Genomic DNA, 27,985 nt, shown 5'->3' with positions numbered 1-27,985 from the left:
AGTGTAGTTAGGGAACGGGACCTACTAAATTTATCTGGAGGGGCGGGCTATCGAAGTGTAACAAGACAATTACAATATTAATCTAGAGGGGCCGGAAATGAAAGGGCGTTTTAGCATATAGCCCTGGGAAATACTGATCTTAGCGCCTCTGCCTGACTTTCTCTTTTGCAGCCGACTCCTGGCCTCTGCACCTCCCCCCGAGCCCGGGTCCGGCACTTCCGGTGAGCCTCCCTGGGCGTCGGAGCCGGAGCGACTGGAGAGGCTGAGGGGCGCTGGTGGACGGACTCCCGCCGTAGCATTCCCCGGACGGCGCGGCATCTGCGGAAGTGACCCACCATGGTGAGTATCAACGGGCCGGGGCTGGGGCCAGGGACCCGGGCTGGGGCTGGACGTGGCGGACATGACGGCAGCGGAGATGCCGAGTCACCCCGGCCCGAGCCCGGCTCCTCTGCGGATTCGGGACGCTTCCGCGAGAGCCGCACCTGGGACCTCCAGCGGCCTTGGCTCATCTCCGCTTGCCCCGGTAGTGGTTCGCGTCGCCTCTTAGTTGGACTTGAGCTCCTTGAGGGCAGATGGGAACTATATACGTTTGTGTCCTCCCACGAGTCGGGAAAGTGCCAGACACGTAACAGGTTTCCTCAAACACTAAATTGATTGAATGGGGAGGCCGCCCGGTGGGCGGGAACGCGCAGCTTTTGCCCCCGCTTCGCCTGGTCTGTCTTCGACTGTTTAAGTGATTCAATAAAGACAATAGTACACTTTCCGTCACACAGCTTCTATTTAACACCTGCAGTCTCCTATTCTTTAACTCATTTAATTCCTCAGTGCCTTTGGAAGCAACGATGAGTGTTATAATTTTGCCCGTGAGAAAACTAAGATTTAAAAGGTAACGTCGAAGTCACAAAAACGGGGAGTGGAAATTTGAAGCCAGTCTGTCTGGTTGTAAAAGTCATTCCCTTACTGTTGTACAGCACTGTTTCCAGGTCACCTGTTTATTTTACTAAAAACTAGGGGTGATTATTAGATTTTATTCTAAGTGTTTCAATGTCGAATCTAACTTCTAAAGTACGTCCACTCAACATTGAATAGAACGCAGATTGTTATGGGTATTAAATACTGTGTGTACCTCTTCCTCTTTCATACTGGGAAAAGAAGAAACGGATTAGATGGAGTTGAAGTAAGAGGGCTAAGGGAGTTCCCACTCCTGTCCTTCATTGAAACACTGCTTTTTTTTTTTTTTATTCATTATGCTTCTTGAAGTTGTTGTTTGTTTTTTTTTTTAACAGAGTTTTGCTTAAAAGAAGAGAGAAAAAGTTTTGTTAACTACTGTGCTAGAGCTCCGGTGAATGAAGAACCCTTTGAGATTTTTAAGCAGGAGCGTGCTATATTATTTACACCTTAGGAAGACAGCTGACTGAGCTTGCTTATTTTGGAATAGCTGATATTTTATAGGTAGATGGTTTTCCCTCTACTTAATGTCTATTTGACATTAAGTCAGGTAAAACTTGTGGTAAAAAATACATTAATTTACCACCTTAACCATTTTTAAGTGTACAGTTCAATAATAATAGACATACCTGTATTATGTAATGGCTCTCCAGAACCTTTTCTTCTTGTAAGACTGAAACTCCATCAAACAACTCCCTATTCTTCCCCTTCCCCAGCCCAAGCTTCCCCATCTCCTGGCCATCACTATTCTGCTTTATGTCTCTATGAATTTGACTACCTTAGGCACTTCATATTAGTGGAATAATACACTGTTTGCTTTTCATGATTGCCTTATTTCACTGAGCATAATGTCCTCACAGTTCATCCATGTTGTAGCATGTGTCAGAATATCTTTTCTTCTTAAGGCTGAATAATAGTTCACTGTGTATATGCTATATTTTGTTTGTTCATTCATTTATTGATGATTTTTTAAGTGTTTCCACCTCTTGGCTATCGTGAATAGTGCTGTTACGGACATGGGTCTGGAAATATATCTTCAAGATATATTTGAATTGAGTCCTCCCTATTATGAGGACTTACATTACTTTTTTTTAAATGTCATAGTAATTGCAGTACCTTGAGAAGACCCTAGATTGCTGTGTAACATATTTGTGATCAGAAGCTATAGTTTAAGAGCTGGGATGTTAGTTTTTTGAGGGTACCATGTTTTGGCTTTACTTACTAACATGAGGGAGTATCGTAACTTAGCACATTGAGAGCGCCTGGGAGGGACATGTGCCTTGGGCAGAGAAGGGAAGGTTCCTGGAGATAGAAAAGATAGTTATGGAAATTAGGGGAGAGGGTGCAAACACTGGTCACCTGCTCTCCTGCTGCCTGTTTTCTGCCTGGCTCCCTATCCTGGCATTCAGGCCACTGCAGAGAGTTCCTGACTGCCCACTTAAAATAGCATACTGAAACTCTCTTTCTATTATTCTTTTCTTACCTCCAGAACATTAATCACTGCTCTTAGACATGCAGACTGTTTACTTTGCTGGTTTCCTTTACTTGGATGTCAGTTCTGCCAGTTCAGAGATTGCACCTGTTTTTATTCATGAACAAACAACACTAGTGTGATTTTTCCCTAGATCAGCTACTGGGCTCCCAAGAAAGATGTTTTTGTTTTTGTTTTTCCAGAGATTTATTTATTTATGCATACAAGAGCTGGGGTACAGGCCAGAGGTACGGGGTGGGGTGGGGCGGGGAGAGGATTCACCAGAGACAGAGAGCGGAACAGAACAGGCAGATGTACTGAAATACACTGCTGAGGGGAGTGGTGGGCAAGACAGGAGAGATCTGTTGCGCCATGTGGGTTGCTCCCTGGCCAGCCAGGGATTGAATTCGTGCTGCTTAACCCCTTGAGCCACCAGGGATGCTCACAAGAAAGAGATTTTTTTTTTAAATTAAAAGAGGAAAAGTGTTCCAAGCAGAGGAATCAGCCAGCAGAGACATGGCAGGTTTGCAGTTGTGGGGGCTCCCCTAAGGTGTCTTTGAGGTCCACCAGGATCCTGGAGTGGTTTGGCTGATAAATTAAGGACAGGCTTGATGTGAACAGTTTTATATTTTCATAAGCTCACACTATCCAAAACTGTGGGAGTGGAGAATAGATTGGAGTGATAACACTGGCAATGGAGGGAAGAGTGGAAGCAGATTTAACATTCGTGCTCCTGAAAGTGCTTTAGTCACAGGACTCTGGTCCACCAGGATTTTGGAGCATCAATGCACATTCAGCATTGTTGATTACCCTGACCCCTTTGGACTTTTGACATGAAGAAGTGTACCTTTGTACTGTTGTAACTCTGGTTTCTCTTTCCTCCTAGTTCTCTTTCAACATGTTTGACCACCCCATACCCCGGGTCTTCCAGAACCGCTTCTCCACACAGTATCGCTGCTTCTCCGTGTCCATGTTAGCAGGGCCTAATGACAGGTCAGATGTGGAGAAAGGAGGGAAGAGTATGTGCTTGTTTTTATTTTGATTAGTAACACTTCCTGCCCTCAGCCTTGCAGTGTCAGTAGCCTTCAACTGTCCTTATTGCATGTGTAACCACAAGCTAGTATTCCAGTGAAAATATCACTCGCCCCATATTTACTAAAGGGGGTGGTGGTAGTGGTGATGGTTAGATTTAAGGGAAGTTATTATTATGTTATGATTAGATTCATGGCTACTAGCCATTTGGTTCCCCCAAAATAAATTATAGCCAGTAAGACTTTCTATGAAAGATGACTGTTAAATTCTCAGTACCTAAAAGTATTATCTAATATTTTTTAAAGACATAACAGAAACTGCATTTTGGCTTTCATTGAGTCTTTTTTTGTTTTTATTTTCTAAATGTTCCTTTGTAATTCTTTCCACAGTAATTATGCCGCCCTCAGCCCTCGATCAACTCAGTAAGTATATTTCATGTGACCTGAGAACTGAGGTAATGTAAATATGGATGCCAGTCACAGGCTCCTTGGTATGTCCAGACACAGGTGTTCTTTGTCACGTCTGAATAGGAATGATCCCTGGTGGTCCATGCTGGGCTGGGAGAGCTGGGGCCATGCAAAGCAGTGGCCAGTGGTGGACAGCCATCCAGGCCAGGAGCCAGTGAGCGCTCAGCTCCAGGTCCCTCTTTTGTGAGGTGGGTTTCACATCTCTGACCCACCCTATCCCTTTACCTTGGGTTCTGTCAGGACTTAAGGAAGTTGCAAGCATAATGCTGTTTTCTGGTCGCTACATTTTTCTCCTGAACAATAGCGGTCAGCTCCCAAGATGATACTGAGTGGTAGGATTTTCATTCCTCCCCAAACATCTTGCCTTAGTTCCCCTTCCAAGTTTTTTTTTTTTTTTTCATTTGTTTGTTTGTTCTGTTTATACAAGCACTGGGTACAGTCAGAAGCGCGGGAGGGTGAGAGAATTCACCAGAGCCAGAGCGGGGAGCAGAGCAGGCAGAGGGCCCGAAGCACACTGCTGAGGGGAGCAGCGGGCGGCAGGAGAGGTCTGCGCGCCATGTGGGACCCTCCTCCGGTGGCCGGGGAGCAGCCGGGGATCAAACCCGCGCCGCAGAGGCCGTGGTCAGCATCGCAACCCAGCGCTCAACCGCTGCGCCACCGGGGAGGCCCCCCTTCCAAGTTTTTAACCCCCTCTGCCCAATTGGATCTGCAGAACATCAAAACCTGAGCTGTTGTCTTCTGCCCCAAAAGCTGCTCCTCTGGCCAAATCCTAACTCTGGCCAGGAGCTGGAAAGGTTGTAAGAGTGGCCACGCTTTTCCTCTTTCCCCAACTTATTCCAGGAGACAACGTAAGGACCTCAGCTCCCAGCCCAACTCCACCTTCACCCTGAAAACCCCAACCAGGGATGCAGTCATTGCCTTTTGAGACTTGGAGGTGTGTCTGGTGTGAATTTCTCATGTCCAAGGCAGGAGACATGGAGCCTGTCAGTGAACAGGTTCATCCTTGGTGTCTGGTGCACCTGGGCAGTGTCCTGGAGAAGGGCACCTGCTGTGCTATCACTCTAGCCTGGGCTTTGCTCCTTGCCTGGCCTGCCCCTGGACTAGCGAATTGGCCTCTCTGAGCCTCAGTGTCTTCACCTTGCAAAGGGGACACACAAGCAATGTAAGTCAGACAATAAAAATAAATACTAGATATTCACATAATACGCAATTTAACAACATCAATCACTTTCAAAAGCCAGTGGACATCAATTAACATCCTGAGGGCTCTGAGTGAGGTTAAGAGGGATAAGGAGGAAAACGGACAAGGGGACACACAGGACAGAGGCAGGAGAAAAAAAATAAATGGGGACACAGCTCCCACCCATCCTTCTTTAACAGCATCTTTAACAGTGCCTTTTACTGTGTGCATAAAGAACCCAAGCCCTTGTGACACTGGTCAGAGGCAGGAGGTGACCTTTATCCAGCAGGGCTTAATCAGTGGCCCCAACAACAGTGTCCACACCCTGTGGAAGCCTCACCTCCACCCATGGGTGACTGAAGCCATGGGGTTCACAGCCCTCACATAGGCCTGTATCTTCGTAGGAGGAAAGGGAGTGAGACATCAGAGAGCTTGCCTTTCGGGAATGATGACCTAGAAGCTAAGCACCAGATATGACCCTGGGACAAGTGTCTATGACTCAGGGATTAGGACAGTGGGTTTAGCTCAAACACTTGAAGTTGTGAAAGAAACTCTGTCCAAATGAAATCTTGTAGGGGATTCTAATTTATAAAAATTAGGTGCTGCTCAGGTTGGAGGAGGTAGAGGGATGCAGAGAACTCAGGAACCCCAAGGCACGTCTCTAAATCACAAAATACAGTTTAAAAACCACTGGACTAGAACACAGGAATCTCTTCCAACAGCTAGAATTTCAGACCCTTGTCTGGAGCCTAATCAGTTTACCCTGACAGACTGTCATTTCCCCCCAAGGCTCCATAGCTGTGAAGTTCCCTGGAGACAAAGGGCCTGGCTTCCACCCCCTTGGCTGCTGGACTGCCAGCATCTAAGTCATCCTTGGTGATGCGGGAACACCCATAGTTAGTGCTGTCTCCAAAGTGAGGTGCCACTCCAGGGATTCTTGCCCCCTTTGGTGCCTTACTGCCCAGGCTTATTACTTGATATGCTTCACCAGAATCTTTAGGGAGATCCCAAGGGTGTCTGCTGTCTATCTTGTAGCTGAGTGCCACTTCTGTTGCCATTATTATCTATACCAATAGGCCAGAGTAGACCTCAGTGGTTAAACCCAGTCTTGGACTGGCATCTCCACTCCTGAGCTGTGTAACCAGACCTGCATGTCTTAGTTCCCTGTAGATAAAAGGAGATCCACTCCTGGGTGTGTAACCAGACCTGCGTGTCTTAGTTCCCTGTGGATTAAAGCAGTGGTAGCAGTACCCTCCCTCACTGTCAGGAAGATGGAGCAAGTCCTCCCTCCTGGCAAGCACAGTTACTACGTCAGTCTGTTCCAGACCCCTTTTCTGGATCCCTGACTCGGGTTTTGCTTCACGTCACCAGCCCCTTTTCTATCACCCTGCACTCCTGGGTCAGCAAACCCGCTGTCCTATGTGCCTGCTTCTAGCCCTCCATGTGGCCTCACTTCAGTGCCCCCAGCAATAGTGGCCACACCCTGTGGAAGCCTCAGCTCCATCCATGGGTGACTAGAACCATGGAGTTCACATCCCTCATGTAGGCCTATATCATCACAGGGAGCACTGGGATAGGGGAGCACTAATGACCTGTCTCACCCCATGTGGTGTCCTACCTGACCTGACCATTCCCATACCCCCATGCCTGTCTCCTAAGTGCCAGCCATTCCAAAACTGGTGGGGCTCCTCTTCCCTCCCTGCCTTTCCTCAAGTTGCTTCCTTTGCCAGTGTTTCCACCCCCTAGAAGAGCCCTGCCTGTTCCTCAACACCCTCTTGCAGCACCAGGCACCTCATGCACTTTCTGTCTTGCTTTCCCAATGAAACTTGGAGGCAGGGATTTTGTTCAGCAAATGGTTGGCACTGAAATTGTTGATGAATAAATGAGTAAGCATGTGAATTTTCTAAGTTATCAATATGATTTCAGAAAATCTCACATATAAGCCAATGCTATGTTCCTGAGTCACCAAACATTCCCCAGTTTCTTGGGGCCAAGTGCTGTGTTCTGCAAGTCTTTTGCAGGGAGCGTGGGTTGTGCTAGATAGGCAGACATCTAGGGACTAAGCCCCACAGGGATTCGGGGATGGGGGAGACAAGGCTATGTGGAGCCCTCTTTGGTGCCTGAGGAAGCCATTTTGCAGGGGAGGGCAATGGATGACCAGTGTTTTCCTTCAAGACTTCATACCTTGTAACCTCTCTCTTGTATTTAGGCCGCCTTAACATTACCTACCCCATGCTGTTCAAACTGACCAACAAGAACTCAGACCGCATGACCCACTGCGGTGTGCTGGAATTTGTTGCTGACGAAGGAATCTGCTACCTCCCACACTGGGTGAGTGGGGTACCCACATCTCCAGAAAGTGTCCTGTTAGCCTGGTAGAGAAGTGGTATCGTCATAAGCAGGAACCTACCTATGGTGTAGGTTCCCCCACCACCACCACCCCACCACCACCACCACCACCAGTGTGTGTATAAGCTCTGTTCCTCAGAGACACAGCTGGGGGAATGGGATTAGGAACTGTGCACCGGGCCTTAAATATCGCACTTGGCTCTGGACATATGGAGGCAGCAGGGTTTGACAGCAGCCTTTTCTCCCACTAGTGCTCAGCTGGTAGCCTACAATAGCCACGCTATTTATCTGCAACCTCCTAGGTCAGACTTTCTTTAAATAAAGGCCTGAGAGTATTTTTGAAGTCATCTAACTACAGTTTTTTAGATTTTTATATATTGTCTCCCTGTTTTTAGTGGTCTTTCCCTGCCTTGACCCATTCTGACATTGTATGTATATTTGTACACTTGTCTGTAACTGAATGTTTCTAAAGCACTCAACTTCATTGCCACAGGAGCAAAAGCCTTTTGTAGTTAGATTTTCACTGGGTATGTAAGTGCTGCAGCACCACAGACCTGCGCCCCAGTATCAAAGGTGAGAGCCCAAAGCTAGTGCTACCCAATTCAGAGGCCAGCAGAACCATACCAGCCAGGGCTCCACATGGGCCTCAGGCAGGTGGGGCCAAGAGGGGCGGTGCAGGCAGCAGCACCCGCATGTGACACACTGCCGCATGTGTACCCCCAGATGCCCATTAGTTGTGGTTTCTGTGCCCTTCAGTGCTGTCTTCTGTAAAAATGAGGGGATTTTAGTCTTGTCAGCCCAAGAGCCCCTTGTTTTAATGAGGTATTATGCAAAACTGCAGTGTCTAGGAAAGAATTTAAGCAGGAGAGGTTCCTTCTTCTCCCTCATCCAAGCTCCCTCTGTCTCGTCCCAGCTCTGATACGCTTGGCTGTGGAAAACCCTGGAGGGAAGTGTATATCCTCTTCATGGTTAATTATGGCAAGAGTGTGCGCAGAACCCAGCTGGGTGTGGGCAGAGCTAGGAATGCACCCCAAACCTCCCTGCCACTAGGGAGATATTTGGGAGGAATGGCCCTATGTCTCCTTTATTTTGGTGGTCACTGAACTTCCAAAAGGAATGACCTTAATTCATCTATTTGAGATTATGTATGAACGGTGTTTGAAGACTTTCTGGCATTGGGTTTCCTTCCCATTTCCCCTTGAGAACAGCCCTCCCCTCTTCAGCCTGGGAGGCCTTTCCCCCACAGGAGCCTGTGCTGCCTCTCCCCTGCCACCTGACCTCTCCTATGCTGTTGCCCAGTATTGAGGGGAACTCTTACTCACACCTCAAAATCAGGACTGGCTTGCTTCCCTGCTTACCTCTCAGTGCCTCACTGTCTGTGTATCTGCAGGCCCCCCTCACAGGCACAGGGCCTTGTCCTATTCACACTGTAGAGTGCTGTGGGTGGCTGGTATGTTGGGCAGTGACAACTCCCTGAGACCACTCTAGACCTCCAGAGGACCACTGTAGAAGAGGGAAAGGAGAAGGGGACACTGGGAAACACTGTACCTCAAAGGTTCTCTAGCTCATAGACTTGGGAGTTTGGGTGGCCCCGTGCCCCAACTTCAAACCATTGTAGACAGAAAACTAATTGAATCCTTTTAGCTAAGAAACATCATATCCCTGAGAAGCCTTTTTGGGTAGCACTGGGTTATGGACTGAGGGTTGCTGGCATCCGTTTCTTAGAATGACTTTCTAGCTATTCACAAGAGCAGGTGGTTGCCAGTTTCCTAGATGCTGTCTCAGAGCTGGTCTGAGAGTCTCTTGACCTTGGCAAAAATGTGAAATGTCAGCATGGCTTCATCTGACCCAGAGCACTCAGGCTTCCTCAGGGTGAGTCAGCCTGGAACAGGCACAGGACTTTAGCACCTGGGGCCCTGTCTGCTGGCCTAGACAAAGATCCCTGCCCAGGGCCCTCTGGGAATACTTGCATGCTGTTGAGCACTGTCCTTTGCAGTGTATTCCCCACAGTGATTACTGCCATGCAGGCACCTGTGGACACACAGAGAGACTAGGCCAGTGTACAGCTCTTTGAGAGGCGCTAGGCACAGGCCAGTGGCACCTATTGAGGGCGATTTTGGGGCACAGGCCAGTGGCAGACAGTTCTTAGCAATGCTGGGCCTAGCCAGCAGTACCAGTTATGCTGGAGGCAGGAGCAGCAGTCAGGTGGTCAGGTGGCAGTGTCAGAGGTCAGACAGCAGCTATCTGTGGTTGGAAGTAAGGAGTCAGAGAATTGAGGGCAGGAACCAAAGGTCTCAAAGATCTGAAATGAAGGTCTTTCGAAGAGAGAGTGTCTCAACACTTTACTGCCTCAGCTTGTATCTCTTTCAGGGTACCTGGGTCTCAAACCTGATTGGTCCATTTTCAAAACTGGCACCATTTCCAAAACCTGATTGACGGTGGTACAAGCTCAAAACCACGTCAGTTTCAAAACCAAAACCCCACTGGTGCATCAAGCCCGCTCTGCACTGAGGTCAACAGTGTTGTACTGGGGCACAGTGGAACCATGCAAGCTCCTCTGCATCTCTGGTCCAGGATCTGTGGGGGCTCCTCTTACAGACCTGGACCACTCCTTTCCATTCTTCCCTGCACTGGCAGACTTCCCAAAGAACTCCCTAAAAACTGTGAGCTTGGCCTGTGGGAGGCTGACTTGCAACCTTGAAAAGCACCTTTTATGAAAGTATCACTCCACAGTCACTGAACCTCCCAGTTACCAAGTCCAGTTGTTCTCCATTCTGCTCAGCCTGCCTGTGGCATTTGCTGGAAAAATCTCCTCTACATTTCTGTTACTCCCAATGACCTTCAACTCAAATGTGTCAGGGCCTCCACAGGTTCATCCATGGGACCATGATTTCCCTGGAGCTTCACTCATAGCCTCTGCCTTCCTTGACCTCTGAGGGCAGCATCTGTTCCAGTGGTTCCATGCTAGGTGAGGTGTTCTTAAAGAACTGTGATGCCTAGGATTTAAATCAGGGCAGTCCAGTGTGGGATGGGATGAGGGGGAGGCGAGGTGATAAACCAAATAGGGTCATGACTTGATTACTTTTTAAAGGGCAGTGGGGGGTGGGCAGAAGTTGTTGAGAGACAGTGTATATACTTCTCTCTACCTTTGTGTGATTGAAATTCTCTTTAAGAAGGAATAAAATGATAAAAGCCACTCCAGGATAGTCATTTCATCTGGCCCAGCCTTTTTGCTTCAGCTCCTAGTCCCTGCCTTTCACCCTGCACACCAAGTACTCATGGGCCTTTATTCATCTCTTTTCCTCATTCCATAGCCAGCATCCACCTCACAGGGTGGTTTACTATTGGCATGGGGGATGTCTTTGTCAGTTTTTTTACCTCCTTCTAGAGGATATTGCTAGAGTTTGTCACCAACCTGCAGCCTCAGCTGTGAGGCTATTCCATGCAAGGTCAGCCTGGTGCTATCATGTTAATACCTCAAGTATGGCTCCATTTGCCTTGGAACCTCTAAGTTAGCTGTGGGATAGCTCAGAAGTGTGGGGTGCACTTCCCTGGGGAAATGCTCCTCCCACAGGAGGTATGTAGCTGATGGCCAGTGCTGTGTCTCCCTTCCTTCTAGGGACCTCTCACATTGTTTGTGCAGCAGCCTCCGTAGCACCCCTTATTAGTCTTCTTCCTTCCATGTCTTTGTCTTGCTTCCTTCCTTCTCCTTCCTGGACATCAAATAACAATCAGACTGCCTGTTCTTAAGTCCTCATCTCAGACTGCTCTTTCAGGGACCCAAGGAAGAAGCCATAGTGCTATCAGATTTTGGCCTGCCTCATGGGTTGGTCCGTGGTAATGATGGTGGCCATTTGATTTCTAGAAATGGTATGATGCCTTCTTCTTCCTTTAGATGATGCAGAATTTGCTGTTGGAAGAAGGAGGCCTGGTTCAGGTGGAGAGTGTCAACCTTCAAGTGGCCACGTACTCTAAATTCCAGCCTCAGAGCCCTGACTTCCTGGATATAACCAACCCCAAAGCAGTGTATCCTTTTGAAAGAAGAAAGATTCTTCTGGCCAAAGGAGGGCTGTGCTAACAGTTGATAAACAGCAAGTGCTTTATTGAACATTTGCCTACTTTTCAGGCGTTATATTTGCTTATGATTGAAGTTGGGGTTTGAGAATAATGGCATTCAGCCAGCACATATACCACCCCTCCTGGACCTGGACAGGTGCTCTGGGTACTCTTGATACCCGTAACCCTTTTTTGGCCCTGGTGCTCCAGCAGAGCCATGTACTTATCCTCACTTTCTACCCAGGCTTACCACTTTGCACTCCAAAGCGATGGGAGCACTGATTTAAATATATTTCTCTTTCTCTGACAGGAAAAAGCAAAGGTTTTAGGTTCTAGTGATTTGTATGTGAACTTAAACAAGATGTGTGTGTTTATAATTTAAGGAGTGACCATTGTGAGCGAGGGGCATACCATGCATGGAATAGGATCCCACTCTCTTACTTGAAACCCCATTTTGACTTGAGATCATGTTATAAGGTGGTCACTCTACCACCTCTTTATTTTTAAAAATGTAAACTTGAAAAAAATCACAGTTGGACAAGAGCAACAGATAGTTTTTAAAAAGCTGCCACTATCTTCCCCTTCTGGGCCCTGTCCCGAATTCAAACGCACGAGCAGGTGACTGCTGGCCACTTCTTGGACCTACAGTGACCGTGTGCATGGACAAATATGTTGGGTCCCAGCAGCCGGCTCCTGGCGATGGTGAGGTGTTAGGTTCTCTACTCATAGCAGTCAGTGGTGAAGGGCAAAGTCCTGCCATGAGATCTGGTTACCTTGGCCTTCAAAGCTCTGAAGGTTTGGAGATGATCCACCTTCAGAGTCATGGTAGGCTGGGTCTGACAGCTCAAGGGGGTTACTAGGAGTCGTTGAGGGAAGGGCACCACCAGCATGATGTTTCATGGAGCGGATGAAGACAGTGTGCCACACCAGGCCCCTCTCACAGAGCCGTTGTCATCCTGTAACAGTTTTTGACCAAGAGAAATGAATCTCAACAGCTTAGCTCTTTCTCCCTCAGTGAGACACTGAGATCCTCGCTCAGATGTGCTGTAACACAATGGTGGGTTTCACATCCATTTCTATGCTCAATCTTTAAAACAATTCTATAAATTGATGATGACGTGTTTAAAATATCACGTGTAGGTTGGCATTATGGTCTTGTCTGGGCATTTATTCAGTTTTTAAATTTTCACTATTATTTACTACCATAAAAAGGGTTTATGGGTTACTTTTTCCTTTTAATTTTTTTTTTTTATTTTTACTCTATAACCCCTAGAGTTGGGTTACCAACTCAAGATAGAAACAGCAAAATACTATATTAAAATATCTGAGTTTTGAGGAACTCTTGAGGGGACCTGGCTGTTACTCATCTAGTATTTGTGTCTACTGTGCTTTCATTGGATTTTAAAGTCAACTAGTTGAATTCTAATTTACAAACAATAAAATGCATGGTTCAGTGAGTTTGACAGGATGTACATCCATGTCACCTGGACTTCTCCATCTTGCTAAAAGTTACCTCGTGCCCTTTTCTGTCAGTCCTTATCCCAGCTACCTTGTGGCTACTTCCCATCCTCAAATCTGTTTTTCTCTGGGTTCTCTGAATGGAACCTTAAAACCGTTATGGATGGTTTTTCCCTTAGCAGAGCATTTGTTATATTCACCATCTTTTTACATGTTGGAGTCTGTCCCTCCTTACTGCTCCTGTATTGAAGCCACATGTTTCAGTACCAGTGTGGTTCACTCTGTCTCTGACTATGACCGTCTAAAGCCCTTGTAGAAATTGTTTCATATTTAAGGCATCCATCTCACCTTGACAGTGTGTGTCTGCAGATTAGAAAATGCACTGAGAAACTTTGCCTGTCTGACCACCGGGGATGTGATTGCGATCAACTATAATGAGAAGGTGAGAGTCTTGCACGCAGGGCCAGCAGCTTGGCATAAGTCACACCTCTCAAGAGTCATTCACTGCTGTGTCTATTGTGTTTGAGTGGGGGATCTTTTTTTTTAAGATGTATTTATGCATGCAACAGCTGGAGTATAGGCCAGAAATGTGGGGGTGAGAGGGTTCACCAGAGACAGAGTGGGGAACAGAACAGGCAGATTGAGTGAAATACACTGCTGAGGGGGCAGTGAGGAGACAGGTGAGGTCTGCTGCGCCTTGTGGGTAACTCCCCGGCTGGGGATCGAACTCATGCTGCAGTGGCTGCAGATTAGCTTCATTATGTGGTGCTTAACCCCTTGCGCCACCAGGGAGGCCCTGAATGGGGGATCTTTTTAAGCAGAGTATCCCTGATTATTTTATCATCTAAATGCTGCCTGCTATTTGCTTTTTTAAATAGTCTTTATGGGTTCATATTTTCAGCCTTACACTAATCACTCCACAAATCTGTTCTGAGAATTGATTGATTACATTTACACGTGATTGAGCTCTAATATACCTTACTGTATATCGTGGTGACAGGGTATCAATTCTGTGTCTCCATTAGAAATACCGAATGTAAAATGTAAGTAAGCCCGTTTCCCGGGCTCTGAAGACACAGGAATGAACCAGCCTAGATCCATGTCCTTGCAGTTCCAGCCCTGGAGGTAGACAGGCCCTCTCGGAGTTGGCCCTGCAGTGCTTTGAGCCCTGCCACATACCCAGAAGGCAGAGCTCTGCTCTGCCTGGGGACAGTGCTGGCAGAGGTCCCCTCCTCATAGACCCCACATGCTTTTCCTCCTATTTTTTTGTAGCTTTGGTTTTTCCAAAGCTCCCTTGGGGTTACCTCTTTATGACACGAGTCTTTCAGATCTGAGTGCCTCTTACATTCAGTTATGATTCCATATTTCTTAGCTATCTAAAGCTAGACAATGTAGCTATAAAGTAAAATGCCATATCTCATTCTCTGTGTATTATTTGTTTTATGCCTAATTGGCAGATCCACAAAAATTCATTATTATGGCAGTGCTTCTCAAGGAAAATGAAATATTTGCCACTCCTGCCAATAACTAATCCCATCACAGGCATGGGGTTCAGCAGTGTAGGTGGCCCTCATCCACAGACTACGGAACTGCTGCCAGGGTGAACCTCCCAGTGCTCAGGAGTGACCATCTCCCCGATTTAATTTTCCCTGAGGCAACTCCCACTTCTTCTGTGTACTGTCTTGTCCCCTCAAGGACTGGGGCTCACAGGAGCCTTAGTCCAGACAGACCCTCCAAGAGCAGGAATCAAGTTTTTCCCTTGGGTCAATGCAGTTTTCCTTCTACAAAATTTGAGGCATCTGATACTGAGAATACTTATTTTTCAATTTTTTTAGGATTAAAACCAAACATTTCTTTGATAAACTAAGAAATAATCATTTCCTTTAGCCTTGTGGGGAACATTTTAGGTATTATCTACCTTAACTGAATACTTTAAGCTTTCATAATTAATTGTAGGCCTAAATGTTATTGTTTTTAATATTAAGGCAATGATGCTAAATATAATTCTTAAGTTGATGATAAAAAATAAAATTGAAATTTTTGCACTGAAAGGGAAAGTGAGTTATAAATTATATATAGAATTGAAACATAAGTTTGGACTTCTACTTTTGGAAGTTTGAAAGACTAGGTAATTTTCTAAAGGTTTTTTTTTTTTAAAGATTTATTTTTATGCATACAAGAACTGGGGTGTAAGCTAGAGGTGTGGGAGGTGAGAGGATTCACCAGAGACAGAGTGGGAAGCAGAACAGGCAGATTGATTGAAATGCACTGCTGAGGGGAGCATTGGGCGAGGCAGGAGAGATCCGCTGCGCCATGTGGGTTGCTCCTTGGCCGGCGGGGTATTGAACTCATGCTGCAGCAGTGGCTGGCAACAGCTTGATAGTGTTGCCTTTAACCCCTGCACCACCAGGGAGGCTAAAGGGGTATTCTGATAAAGCCCAGTTAGATCAGAATAAAACCTAGATTATTAGTGCATTGTTGGGCTCACAAGAAATACACAAAGTAAGGAGGGGGAGAAAAAGGGAACAAAACAGGGGAGGGAAGACCACAGGGGATTGTGGTGATGGTTCACTGGTGAAATGGTGGTGGGAATTTTACGGAAACTACACCTGACAGGAGAAAGCAAACACTGTACAAAAATGAACAATAATATAAAATATATATTAATTAATTTTAAAAAAGAAATACAGAATGTCATCAAGAATCATGGCAGCAGGGCCTCTGGTGGTGCAGGGGTTAAACACACAGCTCTATCAAGCTCTCGCTAGCCACTGCAACATGAGTTCAATCCCCAGCCAGGGAGCTAACCCACATGGCACAATAGACCTCTCTCCTGTCTCACCTGCTGTTCCCCTCAGCAGTGTATTTCAGTAGATCTGCCTGTTCTGCTCCCCACTCTGTCTCTGGTGCATCCTCTCACCGCGCGCCCCCCCCCCATAACACTGGCCTACACCTCAGTTCTTGTATGCATAAATATATCTTTAAAAAAAAAAATGAATCATGGTAGGGCAAATGGCCATGTCAGTGCTTAGTGGAGATCTGAAACAGAATCTGCTGCATTAACTGGGACCCTTTCAGGGACCAAAATAATCTCAGATATGGATACTTTCCGCATCCCAGGAGAAGGAACCCAAATTCCCTTTGGGAAAAGCAGTGCCAGTTTCATCAAGCCCTTGAAATTGCTATATACTGAACAAACAAATAGGAACTCATAATAAAAATGCTAGACTCCCAAAGCAGAGATGAAAAAAGCAGTTTTAGACCCTTTAAGAAATATAACTATGTAGAAAATGTTCAAAGAAATTTAAAAAAGGAATCATAAAAATGAATAAGCAACAAAGAAATACCAAAAAATAACCAGGAAGATTTATTAATACGTCAAAGAGTTAGTTGCTAAAAGAGAATTAATGAAATGAAAGCTGGAGAAATAATAATTCTGCACACAGAAGCAAAGCCATGGAAACTGAGACTGAAGAGAGGTATTAGAGCTCCTGAGAAAGTCAAATTCCATGAAAGTCAATCTAACTAAACAATTAACTAAATGTACAACAAGAAAATTGTAAGAATACACATGCCTGCATTGCTAAAAATGACATATGCATATTAGATTGGTTAAATGAATTCAATCTATTCATATATAAATAAATTATAATCCTTAGTGGAATACTATGCAGCCAGTAGAAAAGTAAGTTAAAAACCAATTTTGTTCTGTATATCTAGAATGTTTTCATGTATGTAATGAGAATGTAATAAAGCCCAGAAGGATAGAAACCAAAAGTGGTAGAACACACCCTTTACTGCATTGTTCTACATTCTTTTCACCTAGAGTATGTCTTGCTTTAATAATAAACAGTCTGAATAGTCCACTGTTTAAAAACCCTCAACACTAGGTGGCATGTCATCCAAGTAAAGGAGAAAGGCTCAATTCTAAATTTTCCTCAATATTTAATAGAAGATGAATAAAACTGAATGTACATGTGATCACTGTAGTTTTGGACATTTAGCTAATTATTTACTGAGAGTAAATTCCTAGAAGTAAACTTTCTGAGTTAAAGTTTGTCTCTTTTGGAAGTCAATGCTTAACTGCCATACCTCATTTGAGCCACAGCCTCTGTGATGAGCATCAAGGGCACCGCTTCCCACAGCTGCATTGTTGCGGCAAGAGGTATTGGGGGGGGGGGCGGTGCGGTTTGTGGAGATGAATGCTGTGTCTACATGAGCTAGGTGAGGAGCCTCAACAACATGGATGAATACAGTCCCAACTGCTGCCACAGAGCTGTTGACCGGTTTGTCTGTTCTTACAGATCTATGAACTGCGGGTGATGGAGACCAAGCCAGACAAGGCCGTGTCCATCATTGAGTGTGACATGAATGTGAGTGCGTTCACCAATTACAGTGTTCTTGGGACCAGGGAAGATGGATAGTATTTCTTGCAAGACCAATGCTCAGGAGGGTGTCATGTGGTCCTGGGACTATTTTGGTGAGAGAAGAGGAAGATGCTGCCAGAATTTTGTAGCAAGACTACTGACCTTGCAATGTGTCCTAGAACCAGTGGAGGTGGCAGAGTTCCTGCCAGTTCTGAGATGGCTGAATCCACTAGCATCTCAGACCTAATGAGGAAAGGATATTCTTAAAAGCTAAAGAAGCCTCAGCTCCTACATAAGAAGTAACTATTGGTACACAGTGCATTCTGGTGTGTTTCTGAGGAATGATACTAAGCAAAAATAGCCAATCCTAAAAGGCTACACACTGTTCAGTTCCATTGAAATGGAAAAGTTGAAATGACAAAACTTTAGAATTGGAAGACAGTGTAGTGGTTGCCAGAGGTAAGGGGTGGAAGAGAAGGCCAGAGGAGAGGTGGGTGTGAAAATGATGTAGGGGATCCTTGTGTTGAATCTGTTAAAGTACCTCAGCTGGGGGATTGGAGACACTGACCTACACTGATGATAAAACTATGAGAACTTAACATACACACGTGCAAATGAATATGTGTTCATAGTACTTTTAACACTGAGGAAATGAGCAAAGTGTACAAGTAATTTCTTACACTGTGTCTATGAACCCACAGTTGTCTCATTAAAACCAGAAAAGCTAACACAGCCTAATTATGGCCATGTCTCAGAATTTCCATCTTGGGCACACAGGTGGACTTTGATGCTCCACTGGGCTACAAAGAACCTGAAAGACAAGTCCAGCATGAGGAGTCAACCGTAAGTCATTTCTCCAACAGTCCTCGCCAGCCCCAGTCTTTGTGCTTTGGGAATGTATCCTGGCTGTGTCCAGCCAGCAGGTGTCTGCATGATCATCTTCTCTGCTTCTGTGTCAGGGAACAATGTGTTCCAGCACTTGGAGCACAGAGCAGCAATGGCAATGAGAGGCCCAAGGGAAAACGGGGTTGTCCCTGCTGGGAACCTCATCTTCCTTTTTTCTGTCTCCCTGTCAGGAAGGTGAAGCTGACCATAGTGGCTATGCAGGAGAGCTTGGCTTCCGTGTGAGTACCAGGAAACACTTTTTACTTAGGTGCTCCTGCCATACCATCTACTCCCAGGCATTCTCTATAATAATCTGGAGACCTTAGCAGGGATTAGACCTCTGGGTGTCCATGTACATGTATATCTGACTCTTTCTCAATTACCAAACCTCTTCACATCTACTTTCTCCTTCAGCCCTCCCAACAACTCTATAAGGCAGCATCAACCTTTTCCTCCTCTTTTTAAAACTTCTAACCTACCAAAAATTAAAGTAATACAATAGACATACATACTCTTCACATAAATTCACTGAATATGGCTACTTTTGCTTTATGGCAGTCTAAAAACTTGCCCTTTTTTTTTCTTGCACTGTTTGGAAGCTAGTTGCAACATGATTCTCCCGCACTGTTGCAACATGATTCTCTCCTTGGGAAACAGATGGAGGTGGCTGATGTGGGGGCTGGGAGGCAGCAGAGGAAACAGAAAATAGGGATTGGAATGGACACTTTAACCCACACACCAGGACTGAGTTGAGTGACCTGCAAGGGGCTGGGACCAAACCCCAAATTTATTGGTTGCTGGATGTCCTTGGCCAGGGGCTCCATTGAACTCTTAATTGACCCCAGTGGGGCCGGGCAGGGAGTGCTGGGCTGCTCACACTGCAGCTACTGAGCAGTGAGGGCTTTACTCCTAAGGGAGTGGGGTGGCACCCCCAGAACATAGCCATGAAGTTGTCTCTGATTCAGAAGGCACCTGCATGCTCTCTCTCAGTGGTCAGCCTGTGCACACTGTCCTATTTGCCCATCTAGGCCTTCTCTGGCTCCGGGAACAGATTAGATGGGAAGAAGAAAGGTGTGGAGCCCAGCCCCTCCCCAATCAAGCCTGGAGACATTAAAAGGTGGGTCTACCCTTTGCTCTGCTCCCAACTGGTACTTTGTCTCCTCTAGTCTAGGGAGGGTTCGTGTCAGGCCCCTGTGCCAGGGTGGTGCAGCCTCATTGCAACTTTGGAAACAAAGCCTGCTTCAGACAGGCTGGTAAGAGGAATGGAAAGTCTGCCTAGGGTTTGTTTCCCAAAAGAAGAGTGTTGTTGCCTTCCTGTCTCCTCTCACTACCCTCTCCCCAGATCTGCTATCTTCCAGCATCCCTCTGTGCCTCCAATCTGGCCTCTTCTATTCTCCAGGTAGCTTCAAAGCAGTGCTAAGCCTAGGTCACTGTGAGTTCTCACCCATGCACTCATAATTGCAAGTCAGCACTTAGGCTCAGAGTGCAGTAACAATAGATTTTATAAACAAAGGGGAGATTGGGGAAAAGGAACAAGTTTTAAGGCCATAAGTAGCTAAATCCCCAGATAATGTCTGTAGTGTCCACTGTTCCAAAACAAAGACTGCTTGTGCAAGATGGCGCTGAGGCTGATGGCACACCAGTACATGGTGGACAAGGATCCAACTCATGGTGGCAGCTTAAGGTGATCACAGGTGGGTCTGCTGAAGTGACACCACAGCAGCCAATAGCAGCAGTCTGCAGGCTAGGCTGGACAGTACCAGACACCAAACCAGACATGCTGGTTGTAACAGCACCAGGAGCTAATGCTGGATGATCAGAAGTGGTGGACAGCTCTCAGAAGTGGCTGGACACAGGTCAGCAGTGCCAGTCAGCACCAATAAACAGGTGATGGCGCCAGATGTAAGCAGTATTATGGCTCTTAGAAATGCCATTGTGCCAATGGCAAACAGATCTTAGAGATGCTGGACTTATGCCAACAGCGGACAACTCTTTTAGAGACACCGGACACTGGCCAACAGTGCTCTCAACCAGTGATGTCAGAGGCAGGGCTGGAGGAAGGTGCAGTGGTCAGGTCTCTACAAAGATCTATAGGGAGGAATCTGTCTGGGAAGGTCTTTCTAGGAGTCCCAGTGAATCTGATCCGAAGCCATCTGATGAATGAGGTCAAGCTGGCTACTGTCCCCTTGCTTATGTCCTTTTCAGAGTCTCCACTTTTCAAGCCCGATTAGTCCATTTACAATTGCAGCTGTTTGATTGGTGATGGAGTTCCAATCATATTGGTCTGTTTACAACCCTGAATGGTCTCGGGGCCTCCCTGGTGGTGCAGGTGGTTGAGCGCCGCACTGTGAAGCTGTCCGCAGCCTCTGCAGCGTGGGTTCGATCCCCGCCAGCCAGCAAGAATCCCACATGGCAAAGCAGACCTCTCCTGTCTCACCCACTACTCCCCTCAGCAGTGTATTTTGTCAGTCTGCCTGTTCTGTTCCCTGCTCTGTCTCTGGTGAATCCTTTCACCCTCCTGCACATCTGGCCTGTGCCCCAGTCCTTCTATAAATAAATCTTTAAAAAAAAAATCCCGAATGGTCTCAAAAGACTGGAAGAGTGCTGATGTGAGTTTGAATCTGCTTGGTCCATTGGGAGCTCAAACCTGATTGTCTACAATTCTGGCACAATATTCATAAGTGAAACCCTGGCCAGCTGTCCAGACCCAACCTATGCTGAGGTCATGTGACCTCATGTTAGAAGTGGGCCCTACATCTGAGCCAGCTCTGGTAGTGCAAAAGGCCAAGATGCTCATTGCAACTGACGGGTTTCAGCTGGGTCAGATGCTCACCTGAGCAGCTAAAGCAGGCAGTTGGAGTGCTAGGGCTGGCTGGCAGACTACATGTGCTACAGGCCTCTCTCTCCATGGCTCCTGCCTGGGCTGGCCCTCAAACTTAGTCACTAAGGCAGTTCTCAGCAACCATGGTGGCTCCTGTTACAGCACCTGATAAGACCTTTTACCTTCTTAAAACCTTTCTGGTTCCTGTTTAGTAATTTGCCTATTTCCTGCTTTGTGACTTCAAATAACTGATCAAGGGGCCTCCCTGGTGGCACAGGGGTTGAGCACCACACTATGAAGCGATCTGCAGCCTCTGCAGCACGAGTTCAATCCCTGACCAGCCAGGGAGCAACACACAGGGTGCAGCAAGCCTCTCCTGTCTCGCCCGCTGCTCCCCTTTTGGGGTGATCTGTGAGGCTAGAGGACAGAGATGGTCTCTAGGTGACATTAGAATTTGCAGGCTTCTCCCCCAGTTGCTTTCTGCTTAAGTTTGAAAGAGATGCTGGGCTGTACCAGAGAGCAGCTCCAAGACCAGGATGGGGCACAGCCATGGACCTCTGAGCACGAGTTACCAAGAAGGGGCATCTTTTTTTTTTTTTAAGATTTATTTTATTATTATTTTTTAAAGATTTATTTATGTATGCAAGGAGTGGGGTACCGGGCCTCCCCGGTGGCACAATGGGTTGAGCTCTGCGCTGTGAAGCTGTCAGAGTTCGATCCCGGCCGGCCGGCCGGCAAGAATCCCACATAGTGCAGCAGACCTCCCCTATTGCACCCGCTGCTCCCCTCAGCAGTGTACTTCTGTCGTCTGCCTGTTCTGCACCCTGCTCTGTCTCTGGTGAATCCTCTCACCCTCCCATGCCTCTGGCCTGTACCCCAGCTCTTATATAAAAATAGATAAATCTTAAAAAAAAAAAAAAAATTCTCAAACTTTAAAAAAAAAAAAACAAACTGGAGTACAGGCCGAGGCGCAAGAGGGTGAGGGAACTCACTGGAGACAGAGAGGGGAGCAGAACAGGCAGACGGACAAAACACTGCTGAGGGGAGCAGTGGGCGAGGCAGGAGAGGTCCACCACATCATGTGGGTATCTCCCTGGCTGGCCGGGAATTGAACCTACGCTGCATAGGTTGCAGACAGCTTCACAGCGCTCTGCTCAACCCGCTGAGCCACCGGGGAGGCCCAAGATTTATTTTATTTATGCATATAAGAGCTGGGGTGTAGGCCAGAGGTGTAGGGGGTGAGAGGATTCACCAGAGACAGAGTAGGGAGCAGAACAGTCGGATTGACTGAAATATACTGCTGAGGGGAGCAGTCGGCAAGACAGGAGAGGTCTGCTGCACATGTGGGTTAGCTCCCTGGCCGGGGGCTCAAACTCATGCTGCAGTGTTTGCCAAAAGCTTCGTAGTACTGTGCCTTAACCCCTTGCACCATCAAGGAGGCCCCAAAAGCATCATGGTTAAAAATGAATTTTAGTCTTTTATTTCTTTTATTTTAAACTAACATTTCTCCTCTCTTTACAGAGGAATTCCCAATTATGAATTTAAACTTGGTAAGATCACTTTCATCAGAAATTCACGACCACTGGTCAAAAAGGTTGAAGAGGTAAGTTTATTTCATGGGTAATGAGAAGCTTTATTTGCTAGTATTGGGACTAAGGGAATTCTTTCCATTTTGAGGAAGGGTGTTACTGTCATGCTATTCCCCCATTGTTGGCACTTCTCTCCCAGGTGGCATTGATTACATTGTAGAGGCTGTGCAGTTATGTAGGTATGTACAGGCCAAAGCCTGGTATCACCTACCAATGGTACCCATACTTTAGACTAAAGGATACAGGTGCAGGGCCCCTGACCACTGCACAACCACCTCCTTTTCACCACATTCCAAAAACTTCCACTGATCTCTGAGGAGATGGCCCAACCCTTGACCCAAGTCATGCCCCTCTGACTTGAAGGGAAGGCTGCAGTGAGCAGGCAGAAGGGTTAACAAAGAGATGGTTCCACTTTGTGGGCATTTCTTACAGGTGCTGGAACTTGCCTTATAAAATCCAGCATGCCCTCATGAACAGTGCCCTTTATGCTCCACAGCCATGGCTGGAACACAGCCATTGCTGTGTGCTGTATATTTCTAGAATATATATACGTCAGACCCATTGCTTTCCTGGTTCCTTTTCAGCAAGACTCCAGTTCTGGGGGATCTAGGAGGAGGGCTGAGGGTAGATATGCAAGGAACCATTCAGGATTCAGGATGGGGTTCCAGTTGTGACCAGTCACTGGCCATATCCTGCTACAGGGCTGTCACTGTCCCTCCCAACCATCACTCTCTTCCTTTACCTTTCGGGTGGTCAGAGATGGAGACCTCTATGCTACCAGCTCTACTCTCCCCTTCTAGCCTTAAAGTTCTTTGAGTTGACATAGTGTTGGGGATCTTGTAGGCTCAGAGGATCAAATGTGGTCCTCAATCTGAATTCACCCTCTGACTGCTTGTTTGAGCCCTTTCCAGGCCTAGTGGCCTTAGCAGGACTGACTTGTGACTCATCTGTTAGAGATACATGAAAGGAGATAAGGCTGACAGGCATAGCTGCAACTGTTATCCATAAAGAGAATTTAAGAAGAGTGAATGATAGAAAATGGGATTAGATGCATATACTTAGCTCTGAGAAAAACTTTGATACAAGGTAATAAAGACAGTGGAAGAGGAGAGGAAGCAACTGCAACAAAACTTTGGTAACCCCAGGTCAAAAGGACAAGTGGTAACTGACTTCATAGACTATGGAAACTGCACCCTGAGCCTGCTGTGGGGAAAGTCAAGAGGTAGTTGGTTTAGATGGCAGAGCTCTGAGAAGACACCTCTGAAAATGCGGAATTAAAGATGGAATGTTTGTCACAAAGCATTTAGAACCTGAGCATCCTTTCTCGCCCAGCCCTGTACTGCCTCCACTGCAGGAGATGGCTGGAAGTTCGTCTTCAGGAATAGGTGTCACAGAATGTCCCTAAACCTTCCACACTTCCAAGTCATAAGAGTTCTGAAAAGTAATTAGAGAAACTGAAGGGAAATAATTGCCCCAAACTACAAGCCTCTGTGTTTCCATAGAGAAGGCCTGTTTGAGTATCAAAACTCCACTTTGAGGCAAAGAAAAGATGCGAAAGCTTCCGGGTGGGGGAAGCATCTTCACCATAGCAGGACATAGGAATTTAAGAGATAGTGAAGCATTGTCTTCAAAATTCTGAGAGGAATCTTCCACAAATTCTGTGTCCATGCCTTGTGGTGCTGAATTTTGCCCCCCTTAAATTCCTATGTTGAAGCACTAACTCTCAGCAACTCAGAATGTGACTGCATTTGGAGTTCAGGCCTTTACAGACATAATTAAGGTAAAATTAGGCTGCTAGGGTGGGCCCTAATCCAACCTGACTGGTGTCCTTATGAGGGGAGAGAAAAGACCATGTGAGGACACAACAATAAGGCAGGCCTCTGCAAACCGAGGAGAGGCCTCAGAGGAAACCAAATCTATCAACACCTCGACAATTCCTCCACAACTGGGAGGAAAAAAATACCTGTCACTTCCTCAGTGCTGCCGATAGAAGTGGCAGCCATCTCCTCTTCGGCATCATGGCTGCCCTCAGACCCTTCTTCAAGCCCACAATCATCAAAAAGAGGATCAACAAGTTCATCCAGCACCAGTCAGAACAATAATTCAAAATCAAGCTTGATAATAGGGTACATAGAAGACTTAAGGGCCAGATCTTGATACCCAAGACTGGTTATTGAAACAAGAAGAAAACAAAAGTATGTGCTGCCCAGTGGCTTTTTGGAAGCTCCTGGTGCACAATGTCAGAGAGCTCAAAATGCTGCTGATGTGCAACAGATCTTACTGTGCTAAAATTGCTCATAACTTTCTGTCAGAACCACAAAGCCAACGTGGAAAGAGCAGCCCGGTGGCCATTAGAGTCACCAATCCCATGTCAGGCTGTGCAGTGAAGAAAATGAATAAACAGATCATGTGTGAGTATTTTGCACTAATAAAACCATAAAACTGACCCCCAAAAAAGGAAGAAAGAAAGAAGTATCTGTCATGTAAGCCCCCCAGTCTTTGGTATTTTGTTATGGCAGCCCTAGCAATTTACACCAACCAACCTATCAGGAAGATGTTTGATTTGAAAAGTGTGTTTTCAGACATGTAGGATTTCACGAAGACATTTCTCATGCATCCTTGCTCAGGAAGCTACTGGAGGATTTATCCCACTATAATAAGGTAGAGTAAGAAATAAGATAGTCTTAAATCCAAGAAACAGAGAGTCTGAAATACATGTGCTGAGATGAGAGTATGACCAATTCAGGCAGCACAATCTGCAGGCCCCAGAGGACATACCTTTAGTGACAAAATTGATGGGACTGTTCCAATGTGATTAAACATATGCAGGAGAGGCAACACACAGTTGGGCACAGTCGGACAAACTGAAGGCTCGGCAGGAAAGGAGAACTGAATGGCTAACCGGCTAACATTCACATGATGGTTGCCATGTTAAAGTCTGTCAAGACTCTCTAGCCCCTCATGCACCAGCTGCATGGGGTGGGGAGGATGCAGGAGTGTATGTGGGGGAGTGAGGAACCCTCTTCCATAGAAAACACCTCCAATTGACTAGCAACCAAGCACATGAAAAAATATAAGCTCTTTTCAAGGGTTCAGAAAAAACAAATTATCTTTTTGCTGGTGCGAGAACAGCTGGGTAGAATGTTTCTGAGAGCTAGTCAGTCACCATATATCAAAAGCCTTAAACATATGTGCATCCATTTACCAAGGAATTCCATGTCTAGGAACAGTCAGAGCTGCTGTAGGCAATACATTAAGCTGCTGACTATAGCAGTTTATAATACTGTAAACTGGAAGTAATGTTCATGGGCAGAAGACTGGTTCCACATCTCTGTAGCCTTGAGAGTGCACCAGATAAGAAATTCATTGACTTGAAACTTGGGAATTAAGTATGAAAATAGTTTATATAAGCACATACAGGAAAGTGGCTGGAAATGTTATTTTTGGGTGGTAAAATTTTCTTTTGGAGGTGTATTTCATGTTTTTCTTTAGATTGAAAATATGATGCTTTTACAAAAGGATATACATTCAAACTGAGAATAACGGCTGTGTGGTAGATTTGTAGTTGTGTACTGTGATTTTGTTTTTCGATTCAATAGTTATGACTTGTATTTATATTTCAGAGACATTTCTTATGAGTGATGTGGAAGTAAGGGAAATGGGTGGGTGGTTCACAATTCAACAAACATTTATTTTAAATCTTCAAGTATTAATACTTTAATGCTGAAAATAGTATTTTATCTTTACATCTAGGATGAAGCTGGAGGCAGATTTGTCGCTTTCTCTGGAGAAGGACAATCCTTGCGTAAAAAGGGAAGAAAGCCATAAATTGCAATAGTTGGCTGATAGGCAAATAAAAGAATCAATTGCAACATTATGGCTTTTAGTTACTGGCTCTGATGGGGATAAGACCCTATGAGGATGCTTTGCTACTTACTATAGGTTTGCTTAGAGTTGCCTAAGAATTATTGTTGCCTAAGAATTTGAAGTAGAACAGCAGGACTGGACAGTTGGGTGCTTGGGAAAGAGAAAGCAATCTCATATCTCAGAGGTGGCCTCCTCCTCGCCACTTCCTTTCAGCTCTAGGGGCACTTTTACTGCTTAAGCAGAAACCGAGTTCCCCAATTCCTGATAAAAATCAATGGAAGGAATTGAATTGCTAAAACTTGAGTTGTTCTCTTTTTTTTTTTTTCATTTATTCTTTCTTTTTCCAGGTCTGTAGCTTAGCTGTTGCCTTTGGCATAGGGAAAAAAATGGTTTAAACTGAAAAAAAATAGTTTAAACACTTATTCTACAGTGTTAATCCTGTTACTCTGGTTGCAATTTAAATAGTTAAGGGAGGGTGTTTCTATTTTTATTTGACACATTGACTTTTTCCCCCAGAAGAAATATTCCTCAAAAGGAAAAACTGATCTGAATGTGTTTCCACCTTAACTTTGATTTTGTATGGAAATAACTTGCTGCTTAATGAAACTGTTTCGTGGTAAAAACTTTGTGGTGAAGCACAAATGTTAATATTAGAATAATAAGTACTAAAGATACGTTCCTCTTTCTCCTTCCCCACCTCCATCCCGGTTTTAATATATTAAATTATCCAAGTTCTGCTGACCTGTCCTTGTTTTTTATTAGTGTTAATTTCATCTCAGATCTTCACTTCCTATGAGATCTTTTGACATTAATCCTTGTCTCTTTTAATCTCTTGTTCCTTGAAATAAAAAATAGGCAATGACTAAAATTTGGATTGCCTCCCGGTGTTTGATTGGGCACCAATATGGATTGGTGGCTGGGCCATCAAGCAGCATTTGGAAGAAGGTCTGCTTGTATGTGCCCCTGGTTCCAACCTACCAGTAGAAATGAGCTCCTCTGGAGAGACTTCTGGAGAATATAAATGAGGCTCTGTGACTAACCTAGGGTTGGGGTGGTTATGTTGGTAGGTAAACTGAGGGATACTCGGGGACGCCCTAACATGCACACTCCCAATGGGTATTGCCAGGGCCTCACCAGTGGCATAAGGGGTTAAGTCTCAGCACTGTCAAGCTATTGCCAGCCACTCTAGCACAAGTTCAATCCCCGGCCAGGGAGCAGCAGACCTGTTCTGTCTCCCCCGCTGCTCCCCTCAGCAGTATATTTCAGTCAGTGTGCCTATTCTGCTCCGCATTCTATCTCTGGTGAATCTTCTCACCCCCGCACACTTCTGGCTTAGACCCCAGTTCTTCTATGTATAAATAAATCTTAAAAAAATAAAATAAATGGGTTCTGCTAGTTCTGCCATTCACCCCATAAAGACAAAGCATACCCTTAGTGTTAAAGAACTTTAATACAACAGTGTACACAGAGAAGAAAGTATATAGTTTCTCAATGA

General features: G+C 45.8%; 1 protein-coding gene and 1 pseudogene across 4 annotated transcripts; both read left to right on the top strand.

Annotated features, from left to right (window-relative positions):
• Positions 1 to 22: 22 nt before the first annotated feature.
• On the top strand, positions 23 to 26,497 carry UFD1 (ubiquitin recognition factor in ER associated degradation 1). Of its 4 annotated transcripts, none has more exons than XM_037497519.2 (12): positions 23 to 339; positions 3,306 to 3,438; positions 3,841 to 3,873; positions 7,308 to 7,429; positions 11,343 to 11,473; positions 13,331 to 13,403; positions 17,266 to 17,334; positions 18,106 to 18,171; positions 18,405 to 18,452; positions 19,242 to 19,330; positions 22,556 to 22,637; positions 26,377 to 26,497. In XM_037497519.2, exons 1-12 carry the CDS (start codon positions 337 to 339, stop codon positions 26,449 to 26,451), a joined length of 924 nt encoding a protein of 307 aa, XP_037353416.1. In that variant the 5' UTR covers positions 23 to 336; the 3' UTR covers positions 26,452 to 26,497. The 4 variants fall into 4 exon arrangements, with proteins under 4 accessions (XP_037353416.1, XP_054546710.1, XP_037353417.1 ...); XM_054690735.1 differs by lacking the exon at positions 23 to 339 and adding an exon at positions 608 to 632; XM_037497520.2 differs by lacking the exon at positions 23 to 339 and adding an exon at positions 708 to 886.
• Positions 22,644 to 26,370, top strand: LOC129145075 (60S ribosomal protein L32-like; annotated as a pseudogene).
• Positions 26,498 to 27,985: the final 1,488 nt, after the last annotated feature.

This window comes from Talpa occidentalis, unplaced genomic scaffold (genome assembly GCF_014898055.3).
Source record: "Talpa occidentalis isolate TD23 unplaced genomic scaffold, MPIMG_talOcc4v2.1 talOcc4.8, whole genome shotgun sequence".
NCBI lineage: Eukaryota > Metazoa > Chordata > Mammalia > Eulipotyphla > Talpidae > Talpa > Talpa occidentalis.
This window is presented reverse-complemented; position numbering and strand designations above follow the sequence as displayed.